The sequence below is a fragment of the Dipodomys spectabilis genome, unplaced genomic scaffold, assembly GCF_019054845.1.
Source record: "Dipodomys spectabilis isolate Male_0828 unplaced genomic scaffold, ASM1905484v1 ptg000030l, whole genome shotgun sequence".
Taxonomy (NCBI): Eukaryota; Metazoa; Chordata; class Mammalia; order Rodentia; family Heteromyidae; genus Dipodomys; species Dipodomys spectabilis.
In genome coordinates, this window is record NW_024870707.1 from 3,196,391 (window position 1) to 3,214,977 (window position 18,587).

Here is an 18,587-nt window from a genome sequence, read left to right on the forward strand (position 1 = left end):
GCCCAAGGAAACACAATGGTGAAAATTTTGTTAGTCATTATATGGTAGGATGATTAACTCTGATTACAAATTTAATTGGATTGAAAAATGTCTAGGCGATTAATAAAATATAGCAAAAAATGTATCTGTGATGGCATTTCTAGGGAAGAGAGGGTGGAAAGGACTCGGATAAAATCAAGAGTTTAGCTGAAAAGTATTCACAGGTCGCTATGATGTCATCTGTCATAGGTGAATCTAGAGTCATCAAAAGATGTGATAGTACAAGTTTGAAGTTTTAGAAGGTGAGCAGTAGGATAGACAGGGAGCAAATCAAAATGGTGGAAGTAAAAATAATCAAAGTACATTAAGTACATATATGAAAATGTCATAATGAAACATATTTTACATTTAGTAAAGGCTTATAGATAAGAGATTTCTATATTTGATTACATTCTGTACTGATTATTTTATGGATTATTTTATAACAAGAATTATTTTCAGTATGGTAAGATACCAAATTACTAGTTAAATTGAAACATAAATTCTTTCAAGTTATTTTTCATTGTCAGATGACTTCTATTCTCATCTTTGAGGAAGAGGTAAGTCCATTATATGCACGGATTGGCTCCTGTCTTTGTTAGGAAAAGGAACGTACAAATGTTTATTCTTTATTCTGTAGAATAGAGATCTTCAATGCTACCTCCCTTATGGAATCTGTCTCCTCTCTGTGTCCACTGCCAAGAGGATTTTATTCATACATAGATCTGAAGCAAATTTGATTATGTATCTCAAAATTGAAGAAGTAGCAAAAATTCCATAATAGAGGGTAATGTACCCATCAAACGATCTTACAAAGCAATACTTGTAGTTTGGGGAATTGTAATTATTTGCTCTCTTTTTTGGATCTTGGTTGTTTCTTTGTCATTCACTAAAATTAGTGGCCTATATATCTTTTTTTCACCTGAAATATTTTATATTTCATTTTCTAAACCCTTAAAATTATTTCCCCATTTATCAAACATTTTTGATGTATGGCATAAATCAAAACTTTTGTAGATAACTAATCATTTCATTATTTCTTTTTATTTCCTCATTTGTATAGAACGGTAGTGATTTGACAAATTAGAGTCAGTGAGTATTCTGAATATGAAATCATTGCCTGCTGCTAACATCAGTTATTTTACTATGGCATTGTGTTTCCTCTCAGCACGCAACATTCATTACCCTGGAGCATTTGTGTAACTAACTATTTGTGTAAGTAAGTTTTAATATTTAATCAGTTGATTGCTTTATTTATCATCAGCAAATACCACCAATCTCCTCAAGACTTTTCTCATAGCATTTTTCATGTCTTTATTCCTAAGTGTATAAATCAAAGGGTTGAGCAAAGGGGTAAGCATGCTGCAAAATATTGCCATGATTTTATCAGAGGAGAAGGCAGACGGAGGTCTGGCATACATAAAAATACACGGGACAAAGAACAAAACCACCACTGCTATGTGGGACCCACAGGTGGAAAAGGCCTTCCTCCGCCCTTCAGAACTGTGATTTCTCAGAGAGAACAAAATGACCCCGTAGGAAACCAACAACAAGGTGAAGATGATAGTGCAGATAGAGCCACTGTTGGCAATCACGAAAAGCCGAAAGATGTGTGTGTCTGTGCATACAATGTTCAGTAAAGGGTGCAAGTCACACATGATGTGATCGATGACATTGGAGCCACAGAAGGGCAGCTGGGAAGCAAAGAGAACTTGCCCAATGGAATGCAAGAAACCCCCTGCCCATGCCATGCCCACCAGAATGCCACAGAGCCTCCAGTTCATGATGGAAGAGTAGTGCAATGGTCTGCAAATGGCCACATAGCGGTCAAAAGCCATGGCAGTGAGGACAATTACCTCTGCACCAGCAAGGAAATGTATGGCAAAGATCTGTATCATGCAGCCTTTAAAGGAGATGGTCTTTCTCTCCACCAAGGCATCTGCCATGGCCTTTGGGGCAATCACAGAGGAGAAGCATGCATCCAGGAAGGACAGGAAGGTCAGGAAGAAGTACATGGGGTAGCCCCGTAGTGCAGGGCTGCAGACAATGGTCAATATGATGAGCATGTTACCCCCAATAGTTGAGATGTAGACAAACAAAAATACAACAAATATGACTTCCTGAAGTTTGGAATTCTGTGAAAGTCCCAGAAGAACAAATTCAGTTACAGTGCTCCAGTTTTGCATGGCTTCCTGGGAAAAAATGAAAGTTGTAATAAAAAGAAAAGAAACAAAAAGAAAGGAAAAGTACTTCTGGCTAATTTACTATATGCTGAACTTCAACAATTTGGTTTCATGCTATAAAAAGTATCATGTCATTGTCATCATTGAGAACATAAAATTGGAAGTCAGTAGTGGGAAGGCAGGAAGAATTCAAGTGGAATAAATTGTTAGTTACTTTAACACATGCATTCTTCAACACTACTTTGAATCATTTTTATATCAAGGGTAAGCTTTGATTAATTAGCAGTAGCTTCCTGGATTGAATTATTAAGAAGCTTTCTGTGACATATTCCAGTTTGAAGGCAGGATTATAGTTTGTTAATCAGGTTTGTGATCATCAAGGAATTAAAACCAATGACTTGAATTCTATTCCCGATTAGGAGACTTTCATCTACAAAGAGAAGAAAAAAATGACACGCAGTTAAGATTCAAACAAAAATCATGGCCAGTTCTCAAGCATTTCTCTAAATCTCTGAACTGTATCGGGCAATTCAATGCACATATCATTTCCTTATAGAAGACAATTCCAGTTTCAAAATCTTCCCTGATGTGTAAATTAAGTAATTCCAGAGAAAAGAATTTGTTTTGTATCTGTTAGGCAGTTTGTACGGAAACCAATTATTTTTCTTTTACAACTAAGCCTCTGCGACCCACTTCTTATTTTCACAGATCAAGAGGGAAGGAGACAGGAAAATGTCTTTTCCAGCAGGTACTTCAGAATAGGTGTGGCCTTTGTATAGGCCACATCCACCTGTAAGAGAGCACATGATTTCTTAGGCATCTTGATGATGGAAACAAGAGAAAATATTGTAGAACAAAAAGGTGAATTCCTCCAAGTTTTGACTTAACATCCTATAGGTAGACATTAGTTTGATGAATAATTGTTTCCTTACCTGTACCTATTACCCAATAAGCCTGTAATATGTCTAATACAGTGTATATATATCTGCATACTTGCATGTGTTTCTGTTAAGCAGGTGAATAAAAGAGTAAGGGATATATTTGTTTGAGGTAAACACAAGTGGGCTTTTATGAATGGAACATTGGTTTAACCAAAATGATTTAAAAAATCTCAGTGTAATTAGAAAGCATATGATTTTGTGTATGAGATTATTATCTTTGTCCTGATTTTTGAATCAACCATCCCCATCAATTTAGGTATTCCTCAAGCAATTCCACAGTCACAAATTTTATATCCCATTCAAAACTCTCACCAAGTAACAGGAATACAAAGCAAACCCTATTGTGTCATTCTGTTAAACCACAGCAATTTATTTAAAAATAATGATAAAACATCACTATATAATCCAGCAATAGAAATCTTAGCCTAAACATAAATCAGGAAAGACAAGGAAAAGCAATGAGTAAGAACATTGACACCAGGCTCATACAGACTTGAGCTTAATTCCAGGCTCCTTTGTTTTTACTTCAGAATAAATAGCTTAATGAAACAGAAAAGACTGAAGTTTATCAAAAACATGTCATTAGTTAAGTGTCTCGTGTCATTTAACACATTAGATGCCTCAGGCTTCTACCCTATCACACTAATTTAAGCTGCCTTAACCATGAAAGTGAATACAACATACTATGAACATGTTTTGCAATGTATAAATCAAAGAAATGCCATATTTTGTTGTCAGCATTGTTTATAAGATACATACATTCATTGAATCACTCAGAAGAATAATCTCTGTTTTTACTTTCTTATGGTTTTAGTATATGTAAATTCCAGAATTTAGTATATGTTAATTCATGGTTTTAGTATATGTTAATTCAAGAAATATAAAAAATAAAGTAGTTTCATTTGAGTTTGTTATGTTAAAACTATACTCATTCTTAAAATTATAACAAAGGAATGACACTTACATATTCAGGTGGAAAAATGGATTAGCAAATATTTTCAGAATTATAGACTGGTTTACATTCAGAAATTTCTCTAACAGTAAATTGAAGTAAGGAGCTTTAACAATGGATGGTGTCACAGATAACATTTTTAGTTAGAAAAATGAAAAAGTATTTGGTATAATTAATGACAGGAACATGATTGTATAAAGAGAATATTACAAACAGACAGCACATTCTTCCATGAGTAAATACAATTAGCAATAGTACATACAGATTGATTTTAATGGTATTAAATAAAAGCCAAGCCAATACTTGTAATGATTCTTCCTATTTATACACACTTTTCACTTAAATTTAATGTCTAGAGGAGATATACTTAAAGAATAATCTTGTTCAACGTCTATCTTGCTACAACTATCAAAAGATCAAATTCTATCATTGTAACTCACCATGGCATATTTTAGTTGCAGAAAAAGGTAGGTGTAGATATTTCATTATCAAATTGAAAGAATTTGGGTCAGGAGAACTAAGACACAATGACATATGAAAAATGTTAAACCTGAAAATATTTCATGCTTTGGAAACAGTTCTCTACACCTTGTGTTTACTTTGAAACGGATTTTATATTTTCCCTTGGTCATTCCACAATTTTTATTTTCTCTAGAGTCAGACTCCAGCAGCTTGGCTGTGTGGGGTACCTTGCAACAAGAAATGTGGATGCCAGCACACCCCTTGTTCAGGGTCCTCAGGAAATTTTCTTCCTTCTGCCCCTTGACCTCAATGCCTTACCATTTTCTTCTCCTTTCTTTAGTAAGGAAACTTGTGTACTCAATATTTCTTAAACAGCAGAATCTCATTTTCTACTTTGAAAACATATGAAATATTCAAGCCTGCAATAGGAATTTTTAGTATGCTTATCATTGTATGTAATATTTGGTAACTACATTTCAAACAATGAATTTCAATGCATGAATATATGTATATATATGTTTATATATATGTTTATACAAGCTACATACTACTGTTGTAATATACTAAATGCATACATTAAGACCCCATCCCTAAGTACATTTCCTATGATGCTAAAGCTAGATTTAGCTTATGAAGTTATAAGTAACTACATTGGGTGGTAGGCAAGTGTATATAAATGTATTAACTGAAATATGGTAGATTCAAGGTGGACCTCAAACCGTGAAATTCCTTAGAAAGGCAAAATCAGAGTTAAGCAAAACAAAATATCAGGAAGCTGATACTTGAAAAGGATGGGATGGGGTCAGGGGAAAGAGGTAGAATGCATACAAGAATTCCAGTGTATCTCCTGCAAAATTAAGAAGAGCGAGGGAAAGGATGGGCAGGGGAGGGATAGGTAAGTGTTGAAAAGACTAACAATAGTCAAGATACATGGTATTTATCAACTGCTCTGTTAAATGCCAACTACTTTGCACAACTACTTATAGATAATGTTATATAAAATAGGAAAACATATATATATATATATATATATATATAATAGAAAAAGAAAACAGAAAACATGTTAACCTTATTTAAACACTATATAATAATGTATGGAAACAAAAAATTGTAGTTCCTTTTTTAATTGAAACCAGTAATCATATTAAAAGAAAATTACTTCTTTATTGTCTGTATAACTAGGCATAGTCTATACCTTGACAACCTGGAAATATGAAACATATTTTCAGATCTTATCCCCTCCTTATGTTGTTTGCCTATGTCCCTAAAGGTATCCATTTTCAAGGTGTTATTAGTTCTAGAAATTTACAAACGAATTAAAATTTACCCTTCAACCTTTTATCCTTCCAAATGGATTTCTGAGTCTTCTGTTTTTCTGCTGTCCTGATTATTCAGCTGACTTAAGAGATAAAAAAGCTATCACGACAAAACACAAGTATATCAGAATTTCACTCATTTAAAATTATTGAACACAGGGAAAATCAGTCTTGTAGCATCCACAGGGGTCCTTTTATCTGCTTCCAGGTACTTTGAGTGTATCAATTTCATAACTCCCTTCAGGAGGAGTCTAGAAATCAGAAAGACTGCGAAACTAGCCCAAATGCACAAATTTATTTATAGACCCTACCTGGCATTACACTTGATTGCAAACAACATCCACACATTCAAAGATTATGTCACAATTTTAAATCCATTCTGAAAATGCATAAAGGAGAATCTTCAATCTCACCATTTGTCAATTCTGTTAAAATTCTTGGGAATGCAATCTATTCTCAGTCCTCCTCAGTGGTGGCCACACGTGACAGGTGTGCCCTTCCCTTCCTTCTAACACCAAGAAACAGGAAGAAGGACATCTTTGGTAGAGTGGGTAACCAATATTTCCATTGGCTCTCAAAAGCTTTCTTCCAGGACTGAGGGCATTCAACTGGAATTTATTTCTGTTGGAAACAATAGACCTGTAGAATCACTTCCTCTCTTCCCCAGGGATTGGGCAGTCTCCATCTACTTCATTCTCTAGGATGCTTTATTTTTATTCACTGCTTGACTTTCTCAAGTGTTGGCAGAGCTTTTATGTCCCCGAGGAACTGAAAATATTTTGTTTATTTATATGTATTCTTTTGGTTTCCATGTTCAAAGTTCTCTGGGATTTTTATTTTTCATTTCTGATTAGGAACTGACTGTGCTGTATATGAGAGTAGAATATATTATTCCTTTGCAGAAATTGAGACACAATGTCTTAGCAGTCCATAAATAGAAAAACTGATTCTGTCTCCATCCCTACGGAGAATTAATATTGTCTAGAAAGAGTAACAAATGAGTCTCTTGAATATTTCGTGTGTAGTCTGCAAAGATTTATAGATTAGAGATGTGGTTCTCCTCTCCTCTCCTTTCTTCCTTTTTTTCCCTTTCTTACTCAGTCTCTCTTTGTTTCTTCTTTCAGTTTTTTCTCCTTCCCTCTCTCCTTTATTCATCCATTGGTTGCTGGACAACAAGGCTAATTTAACTGGTTGGATATTCTGACTAGCACTGCAATAAACATGGTTGTTTAGTTTTCTCTCCCATATGTTGATTTACGTTCCTTCAGATATATTCTCAAGAGGATGCACATGTACCTGCACATACATATCATATTCATTCCATCACCCATCCTTTCACCTTCCCACCTCATCTTTTTGCGGATTAGGAGCTGATGCTCTACCACTATCTGCATGTGTTTCTTTTAAGTTTATATCCTCATTAGCATTTGTTGTTTCTCAATGATAGCCATTTATATATACATATATGTGTGTGTGTGTGTGTGTGTGTGTGTATCATATATTACACAATTTTTCATGCCCATTCATTTTTTTTGGTTTCCCTATCCTTCTTAACTTGACTCTCTTAGTTTATCCTCTCTTAGCTTGACTCATATTCTATGTTTAATTATCTTAATAATTATATATATGGATATTTAAACATACACATGGAGGACAATTTATTTTATTGTAATGTATAAGGATAACAACACCTTCAAGACAGGTATATGTGACATTAAAATCCTAGACTGTGTAATTGGAGAAAACATTATTCATATTCACTATGAAGAAATAAATTGCTACTGAGACTGATTTTCCAAATGACCCTAGGAAAATGGAAAAAAAGTATATTTTCAACAGTGACCAAATAAATAGCTTATGACAAAAAATCCAGATAGTAGATATAGTATTACATTAACAACAGGGTCATTTGAAGATGAAGCTTTAAAGATAATTTTTAAATATTGTAGAAGGCAAATTATGGCAAACATATATTGGAGAAGGATTGAAAAAATTAAAACTTCCAATAGTTACTAATGAAGTATATGGCACTGAGTTAGACTAGTTCTCTAAAACTAGTTATTAGAGAACAATGTAATAATAGCTACAGATTTTAGAGCAAGGGACTGAGAATTATAAATATCCTAGACTTACTGCCTTTTTAAAATATATAGAGCAGGAGCTGGGAAGGTGGCTCAATGGTAGAGCGCTTGCCTTGCATGCCTGAGGCACTGGGTTCGATTCCTCAGCACCACATAAGCAAAAAGAAAAAAAAAGCCAAAAGTGCCGCTATGGCTCAAATGGTAGGGTGCTAGCCTTGAGCTGAAGAGCTGAGGGACAGCACCCAGGCCCAGAATTCAGGCCCCACGACCGAACTCAAAAAATAAAAAATAATAAATAAAAAATAATATAAGAGCAACCCCTTCAAATTAGTTTATTTTCATGATATACTACCATGTTTTCAATGAAAAAAACATATAGTATTCTCCAGAAAGAAGTTTTAAGCAAAATGAAACGAAGAAACAACACAAAACCTCAGGGACAAATTATTATTTTTAAAATTACTTATGAATTATTCTTAAAATCAGACTTTAATAAACTTATCTAAAAACACTGATTATATATCAAAAGTGATCAATGAACAAGGAGTTACTGGATGTTGCTTATAAAAGTCCCTTCACTGTTAGTTCAGAATCCTCATCAAATCAATAATCTTCTTTTATTTGTTTATATTTATTTATTTATTTATTGTTAAAATGCCGTACAGAGGGGTTACAATTACATGAGCAAGGTAATGAGTACATTTCTTATCAAGCATTGTTGCCTCCTCCTTTGTTTCCCCTTCCAATCCCTTCCCATTCCCCTCCCACGCCCTCTGCACCTGTCTTACCCACCCAAAGTTGTGAAGTTCATTTTTCGACATAACAACTTGTACATCTCATTGTTGCAATGGGTCCACCTGTATCCCTCCCTATTTAAACGATTTCTTTTTTTCCCTTCCCTTCCCCAAATGATAACAACATCAAATACAGTGAAAACAGGGTTATATTTTTATTTACTGAAAGCTGAGAGGAAAGTATTAGTAATACTTAAATATAAAATAAGTTGATGCTGTATGAGAAAGTATTCTGATCAGATACTGATACATGAAAATATTACTCCCTGATACATTGAATATGCACCACAGAAACTACTACTATCTCTTTGTAGATGTGTTTTACTGATGTTATTTTCAACTGCCATTAATTTAAAACAGATTCTCACAAAGTACTAAAATTAATGCTTGCACCATAAACCAGGAAAATGAGCAGAAGAATGGACAATTCACCTTGAAAGACTATTGATTATACACAATTCATGCAGACACACGATAATGTTTACTAATTATGCATCTTCCAGACAGAGATTTCCCTTTTAGCAACTTCATTCATAAGTGTGTTTCACAAATAAATATGAATTCATTCCTTATTTGTTTTTAGCCCAGATCTACCTAAGTTTTCACTTGACCACCGAAATTCTACAATTACTTTAAATATTTTCAGTGAAAATTAACCTAAAGATGTGTTTAATTTAAACTTCAACTGACTAGCATATGGTAGGGATTACTTACTTTACAACTGAATTTATTTTTGATGCCATTATACTATTATTAAGTTAACAATGTACAGTATTACAGTTCAGTGATCTTATTGGGCAAGACACTTTTCACAAAATTCTATTCACAAGGAAAAATATTTCAACATTTGGAAATTGAGAATCAAAAATGTATGCTAGGTTATATATACTCAAATGTATAAAATAGTGCTCAAAGATTGTATTAAATATTCTGAGCAGTTGCATGTGATTGTTTTCAGAAACAATTGAAAAACGTACATCCATTCTGAAACAATTTTATTTAATACAGTTTTGCACTTATTTCTTAGGAGTGCAGGTACCTAAATGAAGGGGTCATATATTGATACTAATTACAAGGATTTCTCGCATGCAAAATAAAAAGCCCTAGTGGACTTAACTAGTTCACTGGGAAGACTAGATGAGAACACTTGCTGAAGTGCTGCTCAGCCAATGCTTCTGGTGTTTTACGCTGTGTGTCTAAGATGTGGATATCTGTACGTATAGATATAGTAAAAAGGAAAACAGATGTGCAAAAAATATAGAGATCTATGGGGAAAATGAAGTCATGTAACTTTAAGTGATTGAAGCTGTATTTTTTTAGTATTAATTTTAATTTTTTAAGTTTTATTATTTTTTGGTCAGTCGTATGGCTTGAACTCTGGGCCTGGGCACTGTCCCTTAGCTCTTCAGCTCAAGGCTAGTGCTCTACCACTTGAGCCACAGTGCCACTGCTTGTTTTCTGGTGGTTTATTGGAGATAAGAGTCTCACAGACTTTCCTGCCCCGGCAGGCTTTGATCTGGCAATCCTCAGATCTTAGCTTCCTGAGTAGCTAGGATTACAGGTGTGAGCTACCTACTGGTACCCCGTTTATTTTCAATTTTTTATATTGCATAGTTGTACAAAGGGGTTTCAAGTCAACAGGTTTATTTGTGAGTACAATGCATTTTGATCAGGGTGATGTCTTTTATCATTCTTCCTCCATCTCTCCAGACACTATTCATGTCTTTTTTGAAAATTAAAAAAATATTATCTGTGAGTAATTGTACATAGGAGTTGCCATTTAACAAAGCAGTTTATGAATGTCGTGCATCTTGAACAATGTCACCCCTTTCAACACACTCACCCACCCTATTTCTTAATTCTGTAGGAGATTCATTGAATTTTCAACCACATCCCCCCCAGCCTTCACACGTCTCTTCTTCATTCATCAACCCTCTCGTCTTCACTCCAGCTATCCTCTTGCAAGTACTGATTTTCTGATGTTTATTTTGTTGGGCTGTCACTTTGCCTATCTGAGGAATTACACTATTTGAGTTCTCCTTTGAATCTTTTGTATTTCAGTTAATATATTTGTAACCACTTGCATAGCACCAATATGTTTACTTTCAGGTGTGTAGATGACTAACTCCAGCTACCACAAAAGAGGGAATCCATGCAAGCTTTGTCTCCCACAGACTGACTTACTTAATATATTTTTTTTTCTCCAAGTTGTTTCCATCTTTACAATTAGCACATGCTATTCTTTCTAATGGCCAAGTAAAATTCTATGGACAATTTTTTTAATTGATGTGAAATAATAAAGGTCTTACTAGATTCTGTTTTGAAAGTTTACCTAACAAATATTTATAAGTAAGCGAGCTCACAGTCTAATTTTCCCCAAGAGCACAATGTAAGTTGTGGAAAGGTGGAGCTCAATAACTGCCAGACTTGTTGCAACTGTCCTTTTCTCCTTAGGCAATCTGGAGATTGGGGAAGAGAAAAGTCCTTCAAATTTGTTTTTATCACAAATCTCTTGGTTTAAAGTTCTGGGGAATTTCAGTCCCTGGGGCCCAGGACAATATATATAAACTGAGACTCTTACATCATGGGCCAAGCTGATGGTGGCTTGCTAACAATTCAGAATCTGGATTCTCCCCACACTTCAACATGTGTGGCAACTAGGTGGAAATGAGTCAGGATCATTTTGGAAGGTAAATCTTAGGCAATGCTCCAGTATTTCTGTGAATCAATAGTTTTGAAGATTTTTTTTTTTTACTCCATTAAGTATCCAATAAATGTTGTGTCTCCGGACACCTTGAATAATACTTTTAATGATGTAGTAAATCAAAAGTATTGATTATGGTTTGACTCATTTGCATATTATTGTTCTTCAAACTGTAGCTCTGGGCCAAGCATTCTGATTGGTATACACATAGTCCCCCCTTTCTCAAAGATGATATGAGTAATTTTCTATTTTTAAAAATTTTTTTTCTGTAGGGAGCTAGCAAACTACACAAAGTGATCAATCCAGGAAAATGAAATGAAATAGTTTATCAGCAGAACTATCAGAATTACAGTAAGGAAAGAGAAAACAATGGGAAGTTAGAAATTGGAATGGATTCATGACAATTCAAGCATGAGACAAAAGGTGAGAAATTATTCCTGTTTTTTGCATTATCCTGTCTGAAATTGTAATGTCATTTCTGTTTGCATTATATAGTAAGGAGACAGACTACCAGCTAACGATAAGCACAAACATCCAGTATGAACTCAGGAGACTATCTTATTTTGAGACTAAGGTGGCAACCAATGGAAGGAGTAGCCCATTGAGGTTGTGGTGTGACTTTTCAGAGGAGATTTGTAGGGAAATGATACCTAGCTTGGTAGCACACTTTAAAGAAGAAATCAAACATTAGAATTGAGGTTTTGATAGAAGTTAACAAAGTATTAAGTAAGAAAAAGGTGACTCACATGTTAAGCAATACATGAGGAAACAGATTCAGTGGAAAAATAATATCATTACAAAAATCACTAGCAGGAACATTGTTTCTTACCTTTCTATAAAGGAGAGAGAGAGTGAGAGAGAGAAAAAGAAATAATTGCAAGACCATGAAGTATGTATAATCGGAATTCTATATTATATTACCTTTACTTGTTACAAGCTCTTATTTGCAATGATTGTTACAATAATGGGGATAGTTATGAGTAAATTATTTACATAGTATTTTAAATATTTGAACTATTTTTAATCAATCTGGAAACTTTAATATTTGTTGCTTAAATGAATATCCTGTTTTTTGACAAGAAAACCATATATAAAAGAGTTGGAATAATCACTGGGTCCCCTTGATTAAGGGAGTAGCTCTTCTATTTGTATGATAATTAAGAGTTCATTCTTGACAGAGCTGGCAATTGATGTATGCATTAGCAGGGCCCTCACCAATGATGCTATGATCTTAGAAAAATTACTACCTGACAAAAATCACATGGACCTGTGAGAGCTATGTATATGTCAAAATTAAATTTGTGTAAGTGTTCTCATTATTTCTATGGCTTAGCATGAGACAATTTCTTTGTCCTTACAGAATTTAAAGCAAGCATGTTTAAAGTTTACATTGTTTACATAGATTCTACCCTGAGATGTTTGACACATTGAAATCACTTATCTAATGACATCACAGATTTATTATACATTTTAAAAGCAAGAACTGTATTAAGTGACTAAGATTTTAAATGTCTTATCAGGTGATGTATGCCTTATGTTAATAATATATTGGGTCTAGTACTTGTTAAGAATTTGTCTTTAGGCTATTTATTTAATATATCTGTGACACTCTAGCTATTTATAGTGATATTTATTGTTTAGAGTTACTGCAATGGTTTAGAAAGTTAATTCCTCTTGGCTTTGAACGTGGCTTAGTGGTAGAGTAGCATGCATGAAACCCTGGGTTCGATTCCTCAGTGCCACATAAACAAAAAGCCAGAAGTGGTGTTGGGGCTCAAGTGGTAGAATGCTAGCTTTGAGAACAGAGAGTCTCAGGGACAAAATACAAGTATTGAGTTCAAGCCCCAGAAGTGGAAAGAAAAAAAAGTTAATTCCTACTCAGAATTTATAGCTCAAGGCAATGCTCCAATTCTAAGGAAATAAAACAATTATTAGATTTACTGATGGTTATTGTAAACAGCTGACTTAGGTCATCCATTTCTTTATCTCAAAGCTATAATTTTACAGATTGAAACCTGGAATGAATAATTACAAGTAATAAAAGTTGACTATAAAATAAGTCACAACCTCTTCTTCCCATCTTTTGTTTCTGTACAAGGGTCACTGTGGCTGCTCTAGTGTCACTAGAAAATGAACCATGAGATTGTGTATGTTTTACCCATGTATGTCAGCTATAAGTTAATCTTTACATATATGTATGATACAGAACTGGTGTAGAAGGCCATTTTTATTTATTGTCTATGTTTTTATTAGTTTGAGTTTAACTTCACTGGTCATTCCACTATGTCAATTACATACTGGCTTAAATAATGAAAAGGCAGTAACTTTGGTGGCTCTTTGTTTTCTCAAAGAATAAGACAATCATGAATAAAATTAAGAAATTCTTTTCATTCAATGTATTCTGTTAGTATGTTTCTAAACCTGTTATGTATGTTCTCAGGCTGTGTGCTTAAGAAAATTTTAATTTAATTTCTGATTTTGTAAACGGTAGTTTAATGGTCTCACTATATTTCATTAAGAAAGTTTCATTAAACATTTCTAAAGAGCTTGGCATTGATCAAGATACATTGTACCAATAAACTGACATGTTGAATTCCAACCCCTTTGCCCAACTACTTAAAGATAATAAAAGTTTGAAGAAGTGTTATTATGCACATATGCACATCAAATAGAATTGAACCTAAAGGTCTACTTGTATATGTTCTTTTCAGAGTTCTCCAGTTTTTCTCTTTAAAAATTATATTTTATGGACTTTGAGTAATTGTACAAAGGGTTTTTTCCATCTATCTTTAAATATGAAACTTAGAAATATATAGGGAGAAATTATTCGTCACATTCAGTCTGTTGAAAGAAATGAAACGAGTTCATCCTTTTTTCCCCATTTTTAAAATAAGTTTTTCATTGTGAGAATACTGTACAGAGGGGTTACAGTTACATGAGCAAGGTAATGAGTACATTTCTTATCAAGTATTGTTGCCTCCTCCTTTGTTTCTCTCCTACCATCCCTTCCCTACCATCTCCACAACCACACTCCCTGCCTCCCCGTGTAAAGTTCATTTTTTGACATAGCGTCTTGTACATCTCATTCTTGCAATGAGTCAACCTGTATCCCTATTTAAACAATTGTTTTTTCCCCAAATTATACCAACTTCAAATACAAAACAAGACCATTCTAAAGCTACCAGCACAACCATGTTTATTGCAGCATTATTTACCATTGCTAAGATATGGAACCAACCCAGATGGCCCTCAGTAGATGAATAGGTCAAGAAAATGTGGTATATATACACTATAGAATTCTATGCCTCCACCAGAAAGAATGACATTGCCCCATTTGTTAAGAAATGGAAAGACTTGGAAAAATTAAATTAAGTGAAGTAAGCCAGGCCCAAAGAAACATAGGTCCCATGTTTTCCCTTATTTGCAATAACTAGTGTATGTCTGAGACAAGCAGAAAAGGTCAGATAAGATTATATTAAGTGACATGTACCCCAAGATATGGACACACATCTTTTTTTTTCTTTCTTTCTATTGTTTCTAATGTATTTATAAGTTCATCCTTAAAACCAATAATTGAGTCGTGTACAGAAATCAATCTTCTCCTCAAACTCAAAAATTATAGAGGCCAGAAGGATAGGGGTAGAAGACTGAAGGGGACAGGGGAGAGAATGCAGGCAAGAATGCTTGGTATATACCAAAAAATTGAGAAATATAAGGGAAATGGTGAGTTGAATGGGGTGAGGCTGTTGAAGTGGTATCAGATCAAGAGGTATTATATACACAAAAAATCAGGTTAGGAGGGGTGCAAATGTTGAAAGGGGCTACACTGGTCAAGATGCACTGTATATTCACAAACTTATTTGACAAATGGCACTCTTTTGCACAACTATTTAAAGATAATAAAAATATTCAATATAAAAAGGAACATAAGGCTAGACACAGCAAAATGGTTATAACAAAAAAACACCAACCATAAAGCTAGAACCATACTTGGAAGCTTCTATGTGGTGACACAGGAGCATAGGAAGAAACTTTCAAATAATTTATTCTTTGCAAAATTCACTTCTATTCCCAAATTAGGACTACTCATGAATAGTGACAAAAGGCATGAACTAGGAGTTATTTATTGGCAAAATAAAGTTTAGTATTTTATTAAAGAAAGTATTCATTTGCAGAATATCATTTCTTGACATCAGAAAAAATCCATCCAGGTAAAACTACCATCTCCTTTATGCTATTTGTACTTACAGGGTTATTGCTTGGTTCATTGAAACATCTAGTTGCATTTGAAATAACCTACAGAAAACACTAATGTTTATAAAATATTTGTACTTTGAGTTGGGTGTAATGGCTCATGATTTTAATCGCAGATACAGTGAGGTGGCAATCAGGAAGATGGTGGTTCAAGACCTTCTTGTGCAAAATGTTAGTGAGACTTTATCTGATCCAACAACATGAGCCACAGCTACGCTGGAGGCAATAGGTAGAAGGAGAATCCCAATTCAAGACTAGCCCTGAGCTAAAAGTCAGGACAAACTAGGACCCAGTAAAGCCACCAGTACAACCATATTCATTGCAGAACTATTTACCATAGCCAAGGTAAATATGCAATAGCCTTTGCTCTTAGCTTTGGAATTTTCTCCATTACTCATGCTTTCTTGATATTAGTGTTTTTATCCAGATTCACTATATTTGATGTTCACTGGATTTATGTCTTCAGGTGGCTGCTGTGTATATTTTTTCACTGCACTGGATCATGGAAAATAGAAATAATGTCACCTTCTTCATTCTCCTGGGACTTTCTCAAAACAAGAACATTGAAATCTTCTGCTTTGTGTTATTTCTATTTTGCTACCTAGCGATTTGGGTGGGAAATGTGCTCATCATGATTTCGATCACATGCACTCAGCTAATTGACCAACCCATGTATTTCTTTCTCAATTACCTCTCCTTCTCTGATCTCTGCTACACCTCCACCGTGACACCCAAACTAATGACTGATTTACTGACAGAAAGAAAGACTATTTCCTATAACAACTGCATGGTGCAGCTTTTTATCCTCCACTTTCTTGGAGCCATTGAGATCTTCATTCTTACAGCAATGGCCTATGACCGCTATGTGGCCATCTGTAAACCGCTGCACTACATGGTCATCATGAACAGGCAGAGGTGTCACGTGATCATCCTCACCTGTTGTGCTGGAGGATTCCTGCACTCAGCCAGTCAGTTTCTTCTCACCATCTTCCTACCCTTCTGCGGCCCCAATGAGATGGATCACTTCTTCTGTGATGTGTACCCTTTGCTGAAGTTGGCTTGCATTGATACCCAAAGAATTGGTCTGTTGGTTATTGTTAATTCGGGACTAATTGCATTAGTGGTGTTTGTGATTCTGATGATGTCTTATTTGCTGATATTTTATACTATCAGGGTTTACCCTGCAGGGAGCCGTTCCAAAGCTCTTTCTACTTGCAGCTCTCACATAACAGTTATGATTGTGTTCTTTGTGCCTGTCCTCTTCGTTTATATTAGACCAAATGTCACCTTTCCAGAGGATAAAGTGTTTGCTCTTTTCTACACCATCATTGCTCCCATGTTCAACCCTCTGATCTACACGCTGAGGAATGTGGATATGAAGCATGCCATAAGAAAAATTTGGATTCACCAAATGGTTTTTGGAAAAATAGTTCGATCTATGAAAGACATTTCCGAATTCAGTTTCAGGCTCAGATTTGAATCTGAGCATGGTGGAATAACAGAAAAAAAAATCAGGTAAACAGGAAGAACAAACTGTGTTCTACACCACAGCAGGGAGACTGAGTTTAAAATTAATATGTATTTTTGCCAGATTAAAGGAAGCTTAACTTTTTCTTTTGAATTAGCATGTATTAATAGTATGAGGGGGCTTCACTGTGATGCTTCCATTACGAATATATGGTACATGTTGAATAATTTCACCTCTCTTTTACGCTTCCATTTCCCCTTCTTCCCTTTCTCAAACTATGTTCAGTAGATTTACTTCTGATAGATGACAGACAGAGAGACAGACAGAGAGACAGACAGACAGACAGACAGACAGATAGATAGATAGATAGATAGATAGATAGATAGATAGACAGACAGACAGACAGACAGAAAAACTATCTCAGAAAGAAAAGTGGAAAGTGAGGGGAACTGAAATATTGTCTATTTTAAAAGATCCAGGAGATAGGATTTTGGATTTTCTCATCACAAATGACATTTTCAAGGTGACAGATATGTTAATAACTCTAATCTGATCATTACTGTTTGTGTGTGTGTGTTGAATTACCCCAACACGTTCCTAATTTTGTATACTTACTATGTATCACTTTAATACAAGCATATATGCTAAAAGAAAGAGCCAGCCATAGGTCAGTGTTGTTCAACTTTAATTGGACATCTGATTTAGACAATGCTGATTTCTTGTTTTTCACGTTTGATCTTATTTTCTTTGATTTTCCAAAAGGATGTTCTTAATTTTCAGAAATTCAAGTAAACACCCATATTGACTTTCTATCAATCAGCCAATGGCAGTCCTGGCCACCAGCCGCCATTATTCACCAGACAGTTCAATGGAGATGTCCACAAATGATTTCTCATTCAGCTTTTCACTATGGCTTACATTACCTTTCCCAGTGTGTCTGAATTCTTAGTACATAAAATCCATGAGCACAGCAACTTTGATTTTTTATATCACTATTTGAAATAAACACAAAAATTATGCTAATTTGAAAGAGTATTTCAACGATGTTGGTGATATGTCAACACGGAGCAATTTATAAAGATGAAATATTAATATTAATATCCATATTAATAGGGATGAAAGAATGCAGGAAGGAGGAGTGTTATATGATATCATTTACACAATATTAAAAAAATACCTACAATTAATCTATGGTACAACAGAAGGTAGGATAGTGGTTGCTTGTGGAGTTAGGAAGAAAGATGGCGTGGGGGGTAATTCTAAGTATTCTGTGTCTTAATCTGGATACTGTTACATGGAAGTCATTACTGATGATTAGCTATGCAACTTTCTAATTTAAGTACAAATATTCACAATGATATTAGTTGAGGAAATGATAAACTAATGTAGTCTTAAATAAAAATTTAAGGCTTTG

The 18,587-nt window shown here is 34.5% G+C and overlaps 2 protein-coding genes across 2 annotated transcripts; one reads left to right on the forward strand and one right to left on the reverse strand.

The window, feature by feature from the left end:
* Positions 1-1,268: 1,268 nt before the first annotated feature.
* Positions 1,269-2,204, reverse strand: LOC122105175 (olfactory receptor 4C15-like). Its single transcript, XM_042676319.1, has one exon. The coding sequence runs from the start codon at positions 2,202-2,204 to the stop codon at positions 1,269-1,271; it is 936 nt and encodes a 311-aa protein (XP_042532253.1).
* A 14,003-nt stretch (positions 2,205-16,207) lies between these two features.
* Positions 16,208-17,224, forward strand: LOC122104710 (olfactory receptor 4P4-like). Its single transcript, XM_042675647.1, has one exon. The coding sequence runs from the start codon at positions 16,208-16,210 to the stop codon at positions 17,222-17,224; it is 1,017 nt and encodes a 338-aa protein (XP_042531581.1).
* The last annotated feature ends 1,363 nt before the right edge of the window (positions 17,225-18,587 follow it).